This window comes from Canis lupus, chromosome 36 (genome assembly GCF_011100685.1).
Source record: "Canis lupus familiaris isolate Mischka breed German Shepherd chromosome 36, alternate assembly UU_Cfam_GSD_1.0, whole genome shotgun sequence".
NCBI lineage: Eukaryota > Metazoa > Chordata > Mammalia > Carnivora > Canidae > Canis > Canis lupus.
The window spans coordinates 4,772,091-4,788,558 of NC_049257.1; the positions used below are offsets into that span (position 1 = coordinate 4,772,091).

General features: G+C 43.6%; 1 protein-coding gene across 13 annotated transcripts in view; it reads left to right on the forward strand.

Moving 5' to 3' along the window:
• PKP4 (plakophilin 4) overlaps positions 1–16,468 on the forward strand; it is a 232,433-nt gene that overhangs the window by 202,319 nt on the left and 13,646 nt on the right. For all 13 annotated transcript variants that reach the window (XM_038584576.1, XM_038584589.1, XM_038584575.1 and 10 more), the window contains 5 exons: positions 6,063–6,246; positions 9,293–9,410; positions 10,717–10,908; positions 11,113–11,286; positions 14,947–15,097. In XM_038584576.1, the coding sequence (XP_038440504.1) occupies positions 6,063–6,246; positions 9,293–9,410; positions 10,717–10,908; positions 11,113–11,286; positions 14,947–15,097 (819 nt within the window). The remainder of the gene's footprint in view (positions 1–6,062; positions 6,247–9,292; positions 9,411–10,716; positions 10,909–11,112; positions 11,287–14,946; positions 15,098–16,468) is intronic.

Genomic DNA, 16,468 nt, shown 5'->3' on the forward strand with positions numbered 1-16,468 from the left:
CTATTTGTGGCGAGGCCTCTTGAGAGCAGAGGACTCCCCTCCATGTCTCCCGTAGATGCTGGCATGAAATGAACAAGTATCTTTACAAACACTTCCCAGTAGAAGTATAATGTAGGACACGTATAATTCTGAACTTCCTACTAGCCACTAGGAAAGGAAAAAGGAAAGAGGAGCAGGTATTATTTATTTTGACAGTGTGATTTATTTAACCCAATTCTTCTACAATAATCAATTTATAAGCAATATAAAAATTATTAATAGGAGGCTTTACATTCATTCCTTTCATACCAAGTCTTCATATTCTACTGTATATTTTACACTTCTAGCATGTGTCGATTTGGACTACCCACATATGGCTGATAGCTCATCTCTTGTACAGCACAGATCTGTACCATGCTTGGGTGTATCTGAAAAGCATGAGCTGCATATCTTTAATGGACAGGGATATAGGAGACCATATTGTGACCTAACATAGTAACCACAGAGTCATGACATTACTATCTTCCCAACAAAAAGCCTCAGAGTTGTAAAATCCCTACAGGGGTTAGGGGAGAGCTTCAGGGGCAGCTTCAGTGAGAAGAAATGGAGAGGTGTATTTGCTAGATCATGAGTGTTTCAGCCAATGACTATCTACTGGGGAATAATCATGGAGGCACGTGCTAGGAGCCCCAGTGGCCCTAGAGCTTCAGAAGCCCACGTTCCTGCCTTGTCCACGGACTGAGTTTGCAAGATGCACACATACTCTGACCTTCATATGCGATCTAAAGCCTTGATGTTTTGTATTTTCACCATTAGCCTAATATTTCTATCCCCACTTGTCAAAAATGTTTGCAGGGTGGGTATCCCAACACCAGTGTGTTCCAGGGAGCACCATAGATGGAGAAGCGCCGGCGGGGGGGGGGGGGGGGGGGGGGGGGGAGTTGTGAACACATTCTTCTGAGCTGAAGCATAGTCATGAGAGTGACCTGTCATGACGCTCACTCTGTGCCAGAACAGCAGGGCCTTAGCATCTGTTCTCTGCTATAATAAGGCTTGGGCAGTTCTACGTACCTAGTAGATGCCTTGTGAAAGGAGGACTGATGGAGGACCACCAACAGACCCCAAGAATAAGGATGCAGGAACATGCCCAATAGTGCCGTTTAAAGTGCACTACTTCTTTTGGCTATTTTATTTTTCTTTTTGCAATATCCACCAGCATTTTTTTTTATAATTAGGAAACTGGACATAAATTGAACGCTATATAAAAATTAATGGTTTTAGATTTCTTTCATATCACAAAGAAAAACAATTGTGTAAGCTGTTACATATTTATGCTAGCAGAGAAGTAACATTTTCCAAATGTTTTGTTGGTTTTTTCCATTAAGAAACACATTTTTCAGATAGTGCCATTATTTTAACTAATCAGTAAAATCAGTTTCTGATTTGACTATAAAATTATCAATTGGTTGTGAAAACAGCTTTATAAAGCTACTTTTAAATATGAGCTCTTTCAAAATTCTGCAGTGTAGGATTTATGTGAAAGAGTATTGTAATTACTTTACTCATTCTTTGGGGGGAAAATGAACTTTCATCTTTCATGGGAGTATTTCATTGCAATTATTGGCTACTGAAAAATGTGTGCACTTTTTTCTGCAGTAGAGAAGAAGCAGCTTTTTCTACAATAATATGCATGAAATTCTCTAATATTTTCTAAATTAGTTTGTATGTGTATATTCTTAGTCCTCACAACAAATAGCTAATTACTTTAAGTTAAATAAAATATGTAGGCTTCCTAAACCAAATTATGATTCATTTTTAACTTTCTCTTTAGAAACCAGGGGATAATGGAGTACGCCACTAAATATTTTTGAAGCAAACTTTGCATGAGGACGTAGAAGCTGGAGGTTTATCATGTTGATGAGGATGCTAATCCTATGGCTCTCTATTTTCTCTGCGGTCTTGCTACATCTGGGAGTTGGTGTATTTACTATTCATTACTTACTGCTCTAGCAACATTCTTCCGGACCCATTAAATGAAGGCCTAGACAGACTAAGTGGAGAGAACATTGTTTTATTACTACTTTAGTGAGGTGGAGTATACATAGGTATTATTAACTGGTCTTAAGAATGGTGCTTTTTACTTTGAATAGATAAGCCAAATTAATCATTCCACAGCTAAGGCTTTTAAGTTCAACTGAACCTTCTTCATCCAATATTGGTTTATCAGAACTGGTTGTTTAGGCTTTCCATAACCTTATTTTCGAAATAGAAGATAGGGGGAAAAAATATTAATGTCTTGAGACTTGCTTTGAGATTTGAAGTGGCTAGTTTAAATCCACACCCAGTGCTATAGCTCTTTGTGTTACGTGGTAAAGTGCAGGATTAGAGGCATAACATAACTCAGTGCAAGATGATAAAGCTGCCTTGGTATGGGTCTCCTGAATGCAACAGACTTAGCAAAAATAGTATCTTTTCTTTTTTTCTGGTCAAGAATAATTTTGAACATTTTTTGAGAAACGTTCACAGAAAGCCTGTGATTTTATGATCAAAAAGCCATCTCAACTGACCAAAAGATAACACAGTCACCTTGTCTATTAAAGGGTTACATATTTTCAAACAATTTAACATTTTTTAATTGGGCGACACTGATCTTTTCCATTTTGCGGTTTTTAGGGGTTAGGATTCTAGCACACTGCTATAACTCTTAACTTCTGGTTCTAGACATATAACAGAAATGTGATTCTCCTATCCTCAGAGCTAAGATGATGGTTTCAATAACCATCTCTTTTAGTCTTCATAATGAAAGGCAAGCAAAACTATGCTGGCAAATTTCCTTTAAAGATCCAGGACATTGTTCTGACCTCTCCCCATAGTTATAAACCTTAAAGACACTCCTGAATACTCAGCTTAAGAAAAGCAGGTAATAATTATGAGCTAAGTCTGGCAGAAAGGAAATCCAAAAATAAATATGTGCTATTAAATTGGATCCATCAACAAATATTTTTGAGCACCTATTATGTGCTCTGCATATGTGTAACAAGACATGTAAGAGAATGGATCATGATAGAGTATTTGTTCCTCATTATACTTGCCTAATGATATTAAAATTAAGAAATACAAACACTCATCCTTTAAAAAATCAACATATAGAATTCATTTTGTGCAGCCTGACTCTGTGTAAAGCCCACAATGCCTGGCACAGAGTAAAATCATAATAAATGATCATGTTACCATAGTTTATATTGATTTATGACTGTTCAGTCCCATGTAGATAAGGGCTAAAAGTAAACTACAGAATGGCATATAACTCCACTGGTCATTCTAGATGCCTGATGAAAGAAAGGGCAGGACAAAATTCTGGTACCTGCACAGAAAATTGGGGAAATCTGCAAATCTGGAAAATCTCCTCTTCACAGAAGTAGGTCCTACAGGAGCCAGGAGTGGAGGCAGGAACCATAAAAAACAAGATTTTCTGCCAATGATCAGAGACCTTCTAGGCATCAATTCCTAGATCCATCATGGCAAAAAACCATCCCTGTCCTTAGTTATGTTTTCACCTGAAGTCTGTGACTCACGCTGTCTCATTTCTGTAGCTGTGGATCTGATTTTATACCTATAGCCTATAATGTAATAGGCTTTCCTTTCCAAAAGCCTTGCCTTAAAGTTAACTTTACAAGAATACATTTATTCTGTGAAGTACAGCCTAGCGTTTTAGAAAATGCAGCCCTTCCCCATGTGTTGAATTCTGTGGAGTGAGGATTTTGAAAACATGTCACAAAATTGTCAAGGAAGTTAGGAGATGACCCTGCCCACCAACAGCATCTGGGCTACATGCTGTCCTGTGGCTGGCACAGGTCCCAACAGGCCCCAGAATACCCTAGGTCGAGTCTGTCCTCATTAGCAAGAAATATTCAAGCCCCATTCGTGGCAGCCTTTATCAGCCACAGTTTTATGCCTCAACCTACTCTTTCTTCCATCTTCTCTCCCTTCCCCTGTCTTTGGATCAGGACAGACCTCCAGGGACTTTTCATCCTTAGCTCCTGGGCCCCTCCCATGGTCATCAGTCCTCTGATATCTTTCCCCTAAAACAATGCTTTTCAGATGTCTTTTAGACAGGAAACTTTTTTTCAAACAGAAACACACAGTACAGCCCAGTATTGAGAACAGGTAAGTATGGAGCCACTCTGGGTGAATTGGTGTGGGGATCTGGCAACCTGCTGCCAGTCCTCCCTCCGCACCTCCCGTGGCTGCCCTTGAGAGAGTCCAGCGAAACTTCCAAAAAACAGGGAGCACAACCTCCCTAGATTAAAATCTCCTTGGATGAAAACCATTTTATATAGAAACTTATGGCCAATTCTGTCAGAATCCATGGAGAAATAGCTCCACCTGAGGAATTGAAGTTCCTTTCATAAGCACCCCCAGGGTATGCCGCCCTCTTGACTAGAAGCCATCTGTTGTTTGCCACATGATAATCATATAAGCAAAGGTCTGTAATGGTAGATAGAACAGGCTTTCAGAGACAAATCAGGGTCTTTACGTTTCCTGATCCCAAACTGTCTCAACCTCCCTCCCATTTGGGGTCTAACTAGATGAAGCACTGCTGAGGCTGAGATCCTTCGGTTATGGTGAGCTAACCCACCCCAAAGGGTAGAAGCCGAGAAAGAGCGAAAGTCCTTGGGAAACAAGGGTAAGCCAGGTCCAAAAGTCAAAGGCGAGTGAGAGAGGAGCGGACCCAAGCATCAGCTGCCACCAGCAGCCACTCCCTGTGCAGCGCGGGGAAGCGCTGGCCCTCTCCGGGCTGGCCAGAGCATGGGGGGGGTGGGGGGGTTGCTGCCGTTGGTCCGGCCCTATGCTTGTACTTCTCCTTCCTGGAGAAGGAGGGAAAGGCTCCTATCGGCCCTCTCCCCCCTCCCTCCTCTGTCGAGGGCCCTGCAGTTTGTCCAGGAGAAGGCTGAGCAGAGGCTGGGTTGCCTTGCCCTGGAGCAGTACTTCCCCCCATACTCTTGATCAGTCATGTTCGGGGCTTGACCCACTCCCCTGGAAGTGGCCAGACCTTGCCAACCCCCTCCCCTCCACACGGCCTCAAGCGTTCTTGTATGTTGATAATTCTAAAAGCACCGTCCAGGCTTCTGAGCGTCTCAAGAATCCGTCAGGAGCGCAGGGCTCGGAGGGACCCCGGACCTCGGCGCCAGCTGCGCCGCCTATCTTCGCCCCACTTTTCTCTAACTTGGGGAAAATGCGTTGATGTGAAAAGGACAGAGAATAGGTATAATCTTGAATTTGCTCTAATTTCTAAAAGAATAAATCTTCGAAAATCTGTGTGCTGAAGGCGCTCTAATATGCTGACAATTTAAATAGCACTCTGGTAAGGACGCTTGAGGTCTGCTGGCCGCGGCCCGATGCGAGGCTTAGTGTGCTGAGAGTCTCGTCTCTATCCAGAAAGGAATGGCAGTGACCCGCACATGGAAATAAAGCTCATCACCTGAAAACAAAAATCTTTCAACCTTACCTAAATGAGGGAGACGAAGCACGTGTAACCACCCTCTATGTATTTTACTGCAAGCATATTTAAGCGTGAGCTTCCCAGTGGCAAAAGTAGAAAAAGGAAGCATAATAAAAAGAAACATGTCAGCCTTTTGAGAAAGAGAAATGTCTTCCAAGTACTAAATTCTAAAAGTGGTTTGTCACACAGAACATTGAACGTAAGGGATGAAGGAATGAATGACATCTTTACAACAATCAGAGATGCGTTATATTTATGACCGTTGATTGGATTGTGCCCCTTCCCCTCAGAGAGTAGTTCTAATTTGCTTTGCAGAGCTGCAGTCATCTTGTCTGATAGATGGATAGGCTCTAAAACTTAGGAGAAGGACTGTTACAGCTTTGTAATACACTGCCAGAAGCTCACATATGTTCACTCAACGTTTATTAGAAGTCCATCCCCTGCCTGGTTGTAAATTCAGGCCATAGATTAGATTTGGAACAGACTGAGTTCACATCAATTAGGGCTGATAGGTTTGTTGTATTACTAAACCTGCAGGATCGTTAATTGATAATTTGATTTTTTTAATCTCATTTTTTAGGAGTTCTTTGGAATTTATCTTCATGTGATGCTGTAAAGATGACAATCATTCGAGATGCTCTCTCAACCTTAACAAACACTGTGATCGTTCCTCATTCTGGATGGAATAACTCTTCTTTTGATGATGATCATAAAATTAAATTTCAGACATCACTCGTTCTACGTAATACGACAGGTTGCCTGAGGTAAATTCTTTATTTCTTCTTTCCAATTAATACTTTGATCAAATAACATGTGTCATGGGTAAGTTGATTTTAGAAGGATTTACTTCATTTTATAAACATTTACCTACATTTCCAAGTTTGTTTCAAAATTTAGGCCACTGGACTCTTATCCTGTGAGGAAAACACCATGAGCACAGGCTAGTGGCCTGAAAGACATTATCTGATAAATGACTCTTCTGTGGATTAGTAAAAAGGGCCCTTTCAGTCTGAAATTACTGCCAAAATTCCAGTGTTTTCTACTTTAACAGCAATTTTCTGGGTTCATCACATCCTGACTGCTAATGTGTTTGTGAGCCTGGTTTTTGTTTAAATTCAAAATGTGATGGTTAAAACTTTCTTGCTTTTAAAAGGTAAAAAAGGTGTATGGCTTAAGCAATCATTGGGTTTGAGTTTTATAAATAAATGAAGATAAACTCAAATACTATTTGAGCATGTGAAATTCATAAAGGCTCCTTCAAGTGTGGACAGTAGTGCTTATTATTTGCCATTAATACTCATCAGCACAGTTTCTACCCAGTGTCCCAAGCATACAGTGCTCTGGTAACTTGAGGCAGAAGCCTTGGGGCAGAATGGTGTGGTGACGCTGAGAGGCAGCCTGGCTTCCTGTCCCACTCTGAGCCTCAGTCTCCACATCTTTACATCTTTACTGTCTCACACTTACGAAGAATCAGCTCATATAAAGTGCTTAGGGTAGTGTCTGACACACAGCGACGCGATCTGACATTTAAGTGTCCATCCAAGCATCTCAGTAACAGCTTGAAAGATAAGGAGGGAGCCTGGGCTGCTGCTCTGAAGCAGCACTATTGTGACAAGTGAGTATCGGCCCCTTTGCTATGGGTGGATGACAATCAGGATCCTGGGAAACAGGCCAGCTCCCTAACTCAGATATGTGCATCAGAGGGCAGATTATAGCACCTACTGTGGAAGGAGCATCTCATCCTTTCTCAGTGCCTGGTTCTAGGGAGCTAGCCTGCCAGGCTTCCCAGAGACAGGACACACCAGCCCGGCTCCCCCAGTGGTTCAGGGCTAAATGTTCTTGGCGCATGCCCTCTGTGTGAAATCCGTGATGAACAAGACAGGCCCCTGCTCAGACAGAACGATATTCTATTGAGGAAAACAAAGAAGAGAATAACAGTAGGTGCCACAGTGATGTGAGTGATGTGAGAGTTCCTAGGAGATGATTTTGATAGTCAGGTGGCCCCTCATAAGAGGTGAAATTGAAGTCCAGATCTGAAATACCACCAGGAGCTGCTTATATGAGGGTGAGGTAGGAGTCAGGAGGAGGCATGTTCTTAGCAAAGGGAACAAGTAGTATAATGGCTCCGGGCAAAAAATGGGCTTATGGCTAGAGCTTAATGGGCAAGGCACAGAGTGGTACCAGATTACGTAGGATTTTTAAAGTTAGGGGAAGGAGTTTACAGTTTATCCCAAGTGCCTTTCAGAGGGCTTTAATCATGGGAGTAGTAGGACTGGCTCCTGGCTTCAGTGTGAAGACCAAACAAGGGCAGCAGTAGAGCTGGGAGGCCGAGGCTGTTGGAGTGATCCAGGCAGACCATGTGGCCTAGACCAGGTGCTGGAACAAGGTAGGAGATACTGAGTATTTTTGTGGAGGGGGAGCTAATACCTAAATCTTTGGCTGAATCAATTGGGAGCACAGGAAGAAGAAAGGATGGAGGCATGAGCAGTTGAGAGTTTTGATCACGTCATTTTGAGATGTCTAATTAGCCATCCATGTGGTAACACCAGGAAAGCAGTTGGATAAAGGAACCTGAGTTTTAGAGGGGTCAGCCTAAAGACAGACCTTTGGGAGTCCTGCATGGGCCCATGGGTTGTATTAAAGCCAAGGAGCAGAAGGAGACTACCCATGTAAAGATAAAAACAAGAAGAGACCAAAGTAGTCCTGGGCACTCCAGAGGGACCCACCAGCAGAAACAACTGAGGAAGGGCAGCAAGATGGGAGGAAAAGCAAAGGAGCGAAGGGTCCCAGGGGCTTATGAAGGAATGGAAGACAGCAGCTGTTGAGGGCTGCTGCTGAGAAGTGAACTCAAGATAAGAGCAGAGGAGGGAGGGACCATGGGTGACATTGTTTCTCTGGCCCCAGAAAAAAAGATGAAAAGAAAAATCATTCAAAATTCCCCGTTATTTGGCTTGTGTTTGGAAAATCTCAGAATTTGCTTAGAACCCTTGTTAACAAGACATAAAGTAGATCTTCAAAATTTGTTTATCAATTCATGAAGACAAACTGATATCAAAAGTTTCAATATGGTGGCACCTGGCTGGCTTAAGTCGATACAGCCGGCAACTCTGGATCTCGGGGTTGGGAGTTAACATTGGGTGTAGAGATTTTTTTTAAAATAAAATCTTTAAAAATATATATATATTTATATAAAGTTTCAATATGGATGAGACCTAAGACAATCTTCAGGGTTTTTTTATATTTGAAAAAAATGAGAAAAATCATAGCATAAGAAATGTCCATATTTAACTTGAATAGTTCTACAAGAAATGACATTTCTCCTGTTCATTCAGGAAGCATATATGACCACCTACCTACTCTAGGCAAAACATTGTAATAGGTGCGGGGGGCTGCCAGACTGGTGGCCCAACCAGGGAAGTAGAGCATGTCTAGAAATAACCACCCTGGCTAACAGGCGTTGCAGGCACTTTTCCAAATGCTTTTTATGGAGCATCTCTTCCTCAGCATGACCCTCTGAGGTGATCAGTATTCTCCCCTTTTTGCATATAAGGAAACTGAGGATAGACCCCAAAACAATTTTTAGGAGGTTAGAAAAGTGTGCCATAGTTTTAGGGCTTCAGAGTTCAGAGGCCCTGCTCCCTTCTATTTGGGTAGATAATGGGGAGCTAGTTATTGTGAGTTCTCGTGATGTTAAACTATCTCCTCTCCTGGGACCTGCATGGCCACTGTCGTCCGACCTCTCAGATGTAAGGTCAGGCTCTGTGGCTAAGGAGTGAGCTCAGCAGCTCCTATATGTCTCTGCCCGTGCAGGAACCTCAGCTCCGCAGGGGAGGAAGCCAGGAAGCAGATGCGCTCCTGCGAGGGGCTGGTGGACTCGCTGCTCTACGTGATCCACACGTGCGTGAACACATCCGATTACGACAGCAAGGTCAGTGCTGGCTGGCCTTGCGAGGGCCACGACGGCAGGTGACAGCGGCTGCCTGACGCTGCTCTTTGCATGCCATTCATTCTTTCTGGAATTCTTGAGCCTTTCCTACTCATCACGCTATACTCCAGATTAAGGGGAGTCTCTCTAAAAGTTACAAATTAACAGCGACATGACAATTTAAGAAAATAGCCTTAAAACCAGGAAAACTGAGTGACTCCATGTAGCCAAGGACTTAGCACAGGGTGGCAGGGTCTCGACTTCCTTCGTGGTTCTCTTGGGCTAACGGTCACTGTGGTTGCCCCTGCTCTGCTTCCTCCAGTTGTGTCCTCTGTGGCTCGAATCTGATCCATCTGTATTTGCGTAGTGAATAAACCTTCCTGGTCGAGGCCCTGTGACCCACCGACTGCTCTGCCTTTCTAGCCCCAATGCAGGCCACAGCCTCCACCCCGCACCCGCTCCGATGCCCTCCTCTACAGCCCCTGCCTTGCCCTCTGACCCCTCCCTCTGTTGCCCTGCTGGTTAGTCTTTCCATGAACAGAGGTCTGCGGTAGAAAAGGATGATGAGTGGTGGGCTCGGGGAGAAGGGAGGGGAAGAGTTCAAAGCGATGGCCAGGTTTTTGTTTGAACTTCGTTGAACCAAAAGATCTGTAGATAAAGTTGAGAGAAGTAAGCAGGTTGGAAGGAGAGCTTCCTAGGAAAGAGCGGAGCTTGGTTTTGGGCGCTCTCACTGAAGTGACGGCCGCCCAGTCAGAGGTGTGACTCAGTCTTTAAGAGGCAAAAGGAGGTACAGGAAGCAAAATGTACGGGAGGCAAAATGTCAACAGAGAAGGAGATTGTGGAGCTTTCCAGAGGGAGGGGAGGGTTTGGAGATGGCTGGAGAGGCCAAGGATGGGGCCGGGGAAGGGGCTTCCCCAGAGATGGGGCTAGTCACACCTCTTGTCACATGAGGACTTCCGGTGGCAAGGAGGAGTGAGGGTGCGGCAACTGGGTGTGTCTGCTGCTGCAGCAATCCTGAGGCAGGATCTCTCGGCATCTCCCCTTCCAGAGCCTGGCACGTTTTAATCAGCATGACATGAGATCCACAAATGTACTTACAGGGATGGCTCTGCGCTCTGTCATTTGGGTATCCCACAGAAATTCTAGAATCGTGATCCTCTCCTTAGATTGTTTCAGGTTCCTATAAGTTTAAAAAAAAAAAAAGTTCTCTCATATTCTGCATTTACTTAAGATCACGGCTGCTCGGTACAGAAGCATTTTGCAGTAATGTGCCTCAATGGTTTTAATTATACGCTGTGTTGGTTTTCAGACTGTGGAGAACTGCGTGTGCACCCTGAGGAACCTGTCCTACCGGCTGGAACTGGAGGTCCCACAGGCCCGACTGCTGGGGCTGAGCGAGCTGGACGACTTGCTAGGAAAAGAGTCGCCCAGCAAGGACTCAGAGCCAAGCTGCTGGGGGAAGAAAAAGAAAAAGAAAAAGAAAACACCCCAGGAGGATCAAGTTAGCATTTTATTTGACATGAAACTCTGAGGTTTCATTTTTCTGGGAATAAGAAATCACATATTTGGCAAGAAAAGAAAATTTCTCATTATACAGTTTTTCTACCTCACTGTAGCTGAATCCAGCAGAGAGGAATGTTTTCAAGTATTGGAGAGTGTAGTGTGTTCATTTGCTTCCATTTCACGTGTGCTCTTTGTCTTGCAGTGGGATGGAGTTGGTCCTATCCCAGGACTGTCAAAGTCCCCCAAGGGGGTTGAGATGCTGTGGCATCCATCAGTGGTAAAACCGTATCTGACTCTTCTAGCAGAAAGTTCCAACCCAGCCACCTTGGAAGGCTCTGCTGGATCTCTCCAGAACCTCTCTGCTGGGAACTGGAAGGTATGATGTCCTCCGGGACCCCACACTTCTTTCCATCTGTGCGGCCAGCCCAGACCAACAATGACGGTGAAAGGGACACAGCCGTTAGGACAGACCTGGGGGGGGGGGGGGGATTGACAGCAGTTGGCTCTGGGGATCCAAAGATGAATGTGACACAGCCCTCCCTGTAGAAACTGGAGGCTAGAAAGAAAATGTACAGATCAAGTCAGTACAGTGTAGACTCCACAGGATCTGTGTACTGTGGGGTCTTAAAAAGACATCTAACCCAGCCTGGCAGGTGAGAAAAAGGCAAAGAGGAGAGCCAAGAAGTAGGGAAGGATTCTGGGAAGAATGGTGCTGCCCAAATGGAGTATTTCAAAATGAGCGGAAGTAAGCCCGCAGAGTCTGAGGTTGGTGCTACAGAGGGAGTGATCCAGAGAAAGGGACAAGAGGAGAAAGACCTTGAGGTGAGGAAAGGACAGTGTGGCAGAGACTACAGGATGCTTGCTGGGGCATCACAGGCAGCTCACACGTGGCCCAGGTGGGACCCAGGCGGTGTAGACAGGCCTGATGGCCAAGGATGATGGCCACATGACCTGCACCAGAAGGGCCACTACAAGGGTTGAAGCGGACAGGCGACACAGATGTGGATACTGTTGGGTCCCCTTAGCCGCAGTACAGAAGACAAACTCAAAGAAGTAGAAAGTAGAGGCTGGGATTCTGTGCTGAACGTGCCAGGGGCCTGAATTAGCGCTGAGCTAGGGCAGCACTTGCAGGGCAGAGGGACCACTGTTCCTGTCTCAGACTCTTCCAGAACATACGTATAGCAAAAGTTACCCCTTCTCCTCAAAGCTGTGTGGCTTCTTTATGAAAATTCAAAGTGGTTTCTTACCGTTACAACTGTAAGAGGGTCTCAGGACTTTTTAAAACATCATCTACCAAGTTCCCAGACAGTCCTTTTCTGAAATATTTTCAAACTCTAAAAATCTCCTGACCAGTGTATTTTTTTTGTTTCAAGTTTTTCATTTAAATTCTAGTTAGTTTATATATAGTGTAATATTGGTTTCAGGAATGGAATTTAGTGATTGATCACTCACTCAACACCCAGTGCTCATCACAAGTGCCCTCAATGCCCATCACCCACTTAGCCCTTCCCCCGCCCACCTCCCCTCCAGCAACCCTCAGTCTGTTTTCTATAGTTAGGACTCTCTTATGGTTTGCCTCCCTTTTTTTTTTTTTCCTTCCTTCCCCTTATGTTCATCTGTTTTGTTTCCTAAATTCCACATACACATGAAAAGTGGCTGCACCAGCTTACATTACCACCAACAGTGTAAGAGAAGAGGGTTCCCCTTTCTCGGCATCCTCACCAACCCCTGTTGTTTTCTGTGTTGTTAATTTTAGCCATTTTGACAGGTGTGAGGTGGTATCTCATCATAGTTTTGATTTGTATTTCCCTGATGATGAGTGAAGTCGAGCATCTTAACCATGTGTCTCTTGGCCATTTGTATATCTTTGTTGGAAAAAGTCTATTCATATCTGCTGTCCATTCTTAACTTGATTATTTGTTTTTTGGGTATTGAGTTTAATAAATTCTTTCTAGATTTTGGATATTGACCCTTCATCAGATACGTCATTTGCAAATATCTTCTCCCATTCCATAGGTTGTCTTTGAGTTGTCTGACAAGTGTATTTTAGTAGAGTTATTATAATGCTTGTTTTTGGCTGCTTCCTCCACCATCACCTCCCAAAATGGGAACCTTGTGGCCACTGTATTATCCATGAAAGAGAAAAGCATTGGTAAGGCTAGGTGTGGTTTGTTTCATGCAGTCAACTGCTATAATGAATGTATACAAATGTTTATGGCCTAGTGCTAAGCCAGCATGGTTAGTTTGTTATTATTGTTTTTAATTAACGTTCTAATAGCTTGGTATCTAAGGGCTGTCTCTGGAGTCAGACCCCTTGGTTTCAAATCCTGGCCCTTACATTTATTAGCTAGGGGGCTTGGATCTTTCCATCCTGTTTCTGCATCTGTAAAATGGAGGTAATACCTACCTCACGAGGTGGTTGTGAGAGCTAACTTAGACAATAACATGAAGGACCTACGACTGTGCGGCACATAAGTAGTCATAAATATATTTATGTTGATGACTCAATGTTCACATCCAGTTTCTCATGACCCGAGAGACACATTCGATGATAATAAAAAAGACAATAATTGAAATAGATGTGATATGAGTTGTGTTTAATTACACTTCTCGAGTCATTTAGTGAATGAAAGTTAGATGGCAGGCTCATTTAAAATATAAATACTGTATTAAAATAATTTCAAAAGTATCTAAAATCAAAATATTAGATCCTCATTAAGAAAACAAGATAATCATCACCACAGATGTTTTCAAGTCAAGCTATTTTGGGAGTAGCGATGACTATAGTGCCCCAGAAGGGAAATGCTCTGGGCTGGGCTGAGCCAGGTGGTCTCCAGGTGAGACAAGTGTCGACTCTGTCCTTGAAGATTTCAGAGAGAAGTTGAGAAAGTGCTTTAGTCTACAGCAAGTCATGTATTCCATTTCCTTCCCCTCCCCTACCCATAGATTTCATTTGATTTAGAAAAATAGGAGTATTTGTTTAGGAAGAATGTTACTAGGACCTTTGAAATGCATCTTTTCCTCTTCCTTGTATTATTAAAGTAATCTATTCTGTTGGTATGCAAGGAACCCAGTGGTCAATCATATATTTTAATGTTCAAAGTAACACAAAAGGCTGGCAGATCTTTGTCCTCATGCCTTGACCACAGCAGGAAAGTATTAGATGTTTTATGAGCAACATTTTTCAATTATCCTAAATTTTGAAAAACAATTTGCATTGGTAAAAAATGTCAATAAAAACTCAAAACAAGATGAAAGACCCAATTTTCAAATGCTACCTTTTTTTGGTTATTTCCCTGATGACTTAGCTGGCGTTCATTTCCAATTCAAATGGTACACACGCTGACTCGCTGAACAGACTTGCCTCATAGTCACAAAAGAATTTCTTGACTATGAATTTAAAAAAGCAGCAGCAGCTAACTAATCTTGCATAAGAAAGCACTCTGCACGCAAATATACTTTTTCACTAGTCTGTATGAATTACGATGCTCGGTGTTTCTGGAGAATTCTTTTTCTTCTGAGGCAAGGGCTTTTTTTCAGTCAATCTCTTTGAAAGGTTACTGAACTCTAAATATTGGTGCAGAGAATATAGGAAAAGAATGTATTGATGGAGACCGGTTTTTCTATAATGTGCACTGATCAGTTACTGTCTCTGCGATCCTATTTATAGCCTCTGGACCTGGCATGGGGCCAAGTACAGAGAAGACCCAAGATCCTTCCTTAATCATGTATATGTATCTGAGGTAGAAAGCAATCACTGCCTTCTCTTTTCTGCAAAAAATGTATGGCAGATGGTGGTTTGAGATTTCCAGGCTTTAAGATTTCTTTTTAAATCAGTCATCCTAGCCTGTCTTTATCCCTAACTATAGTTGTTGTTTTTCTTTTTCTTTACTGACACCACAGATTTAATCTCCAATTGAAAAGAAAACATTTAATCTATTAGTTTATCTTTTGGAAACATCTTTTTTAGGTGACAGTAGCATTTGAGAGTTGAACTCTGTTTTACACTACTCTATGGCTTGTTTTTACTCACTAGTTTGCAGCATACATCCGGGCAGCTGTCCGCAAAGAAAAAGGGCTCCCCATCCTTGTAGAACTGCTCAGAATGGACAATGATAGAGTTGTTTCTTCGGTGGCAACTGCCTTGAGGAATATGGCGCTAGATGTTCGCAACAAGGAGCTCATAGGTATGTTCTGGTGACAAGGTAAGCTATAAAGAAAGAGAAACTACATTTATAAAACTAGGGCTGCCCGGGTGGCTCAGTCCATTAAGCATCCGACTCTTGATCTCACTCAGGTCTCATCTCTGGGTTGTGAGTTCAAGCCCCGTGTTGGGCTCTACACTGGGTATGAAGCCTACTTTAAAAAAAAAAAACTATTCTTTTGACTTATAAAAAATATGACATTTAAAATGATTAACTGAAGTCTACTCTCTAGTGTCTCGGCAGATCTGTGTACCCTTTGTGCTGTCTATACTTTGTGACCATTCCTTTTCAGCAAGAGGCAAACTCATTAATTAAACCTTGATCAAGAAAGGAAAATCTTCAAAAAAGGTAGCAATTTCAGTTACACATTACAACACTACTTGATAGAGTTGGTGTCTCTATTTCCTAAGAGAGGTCCATTTCCTGAGCAACAAAAGAAGTTAATTCTCGCTTTCTGATTTTTGAGACTGATAACTGCTAACTTACCAACACCACCATGTTCTAAATAAAAAAAGAAATCACATAAATGGTTTGTAGCTTTTCCCTCTCAGATCTGTGCAAGTGCTCACGCCATGGCGGGACCACTATCCCAGGCCATCTCCCCACCAGGGCAGGGTCAGGACGAGGCTAAAGCAAGTGAGGCACATAGGGTACAAAATGGTAGGAGGCACCCTCCACCCGGGGCTGCCCAGATATAGGATTGGCACTTGCATGAACCTGACGCTGAGCACTTCTTCAAGCTTGCCACCCTCGGCAGCTTAGCTTGCTTGCCTGCAAGGCCATTGCCACACTCAAGCAGAGTATAGGAGGGAGGGAAGACCAGAGACTCCAGCTGACCTCAAGTTAAACCCTGACCTGCTGCGCACCGGCTGTGCCACTGGGGGTCCTGTGGTGAGCCCACCAGCCTCGATTCTTTCATCTAGATATGAAGACTCTTCTCCAGCCCTGCCTCTGAAAGGGAGCCGACCACCCTGCGGTCCTCACCATGGGTTTGCTGTGCAAATCAAACAAGAGGATGGACGATGAGCTCCACGCCAGCCCCACCGCCGATGACAGGCCAGGAGGGAGGGAGGGGAGGTTTGACAGGATGTGGGTTAGTGAATAGGTATTAAACTCGATCAAATATGCCTGCCCTGAGAGAGGGGGAAGACAGAGGGAGAGAGACCAAGAACAAGGGCAGCAGTGCTTACCTGCAGGAGTCGCCGTGAGGACTCCCTGGCAGCTTCCGTGAGCGCTGCGATGCGGAGCCCGGCAGAGCTGCTATTTTAAATTATCACTGAGATTAACCTGCTCTTAACACACCATTCCTTTGAGCCAAATTGTGCCCCCCCAGGAGAGAAAAGGAGCTTCTTC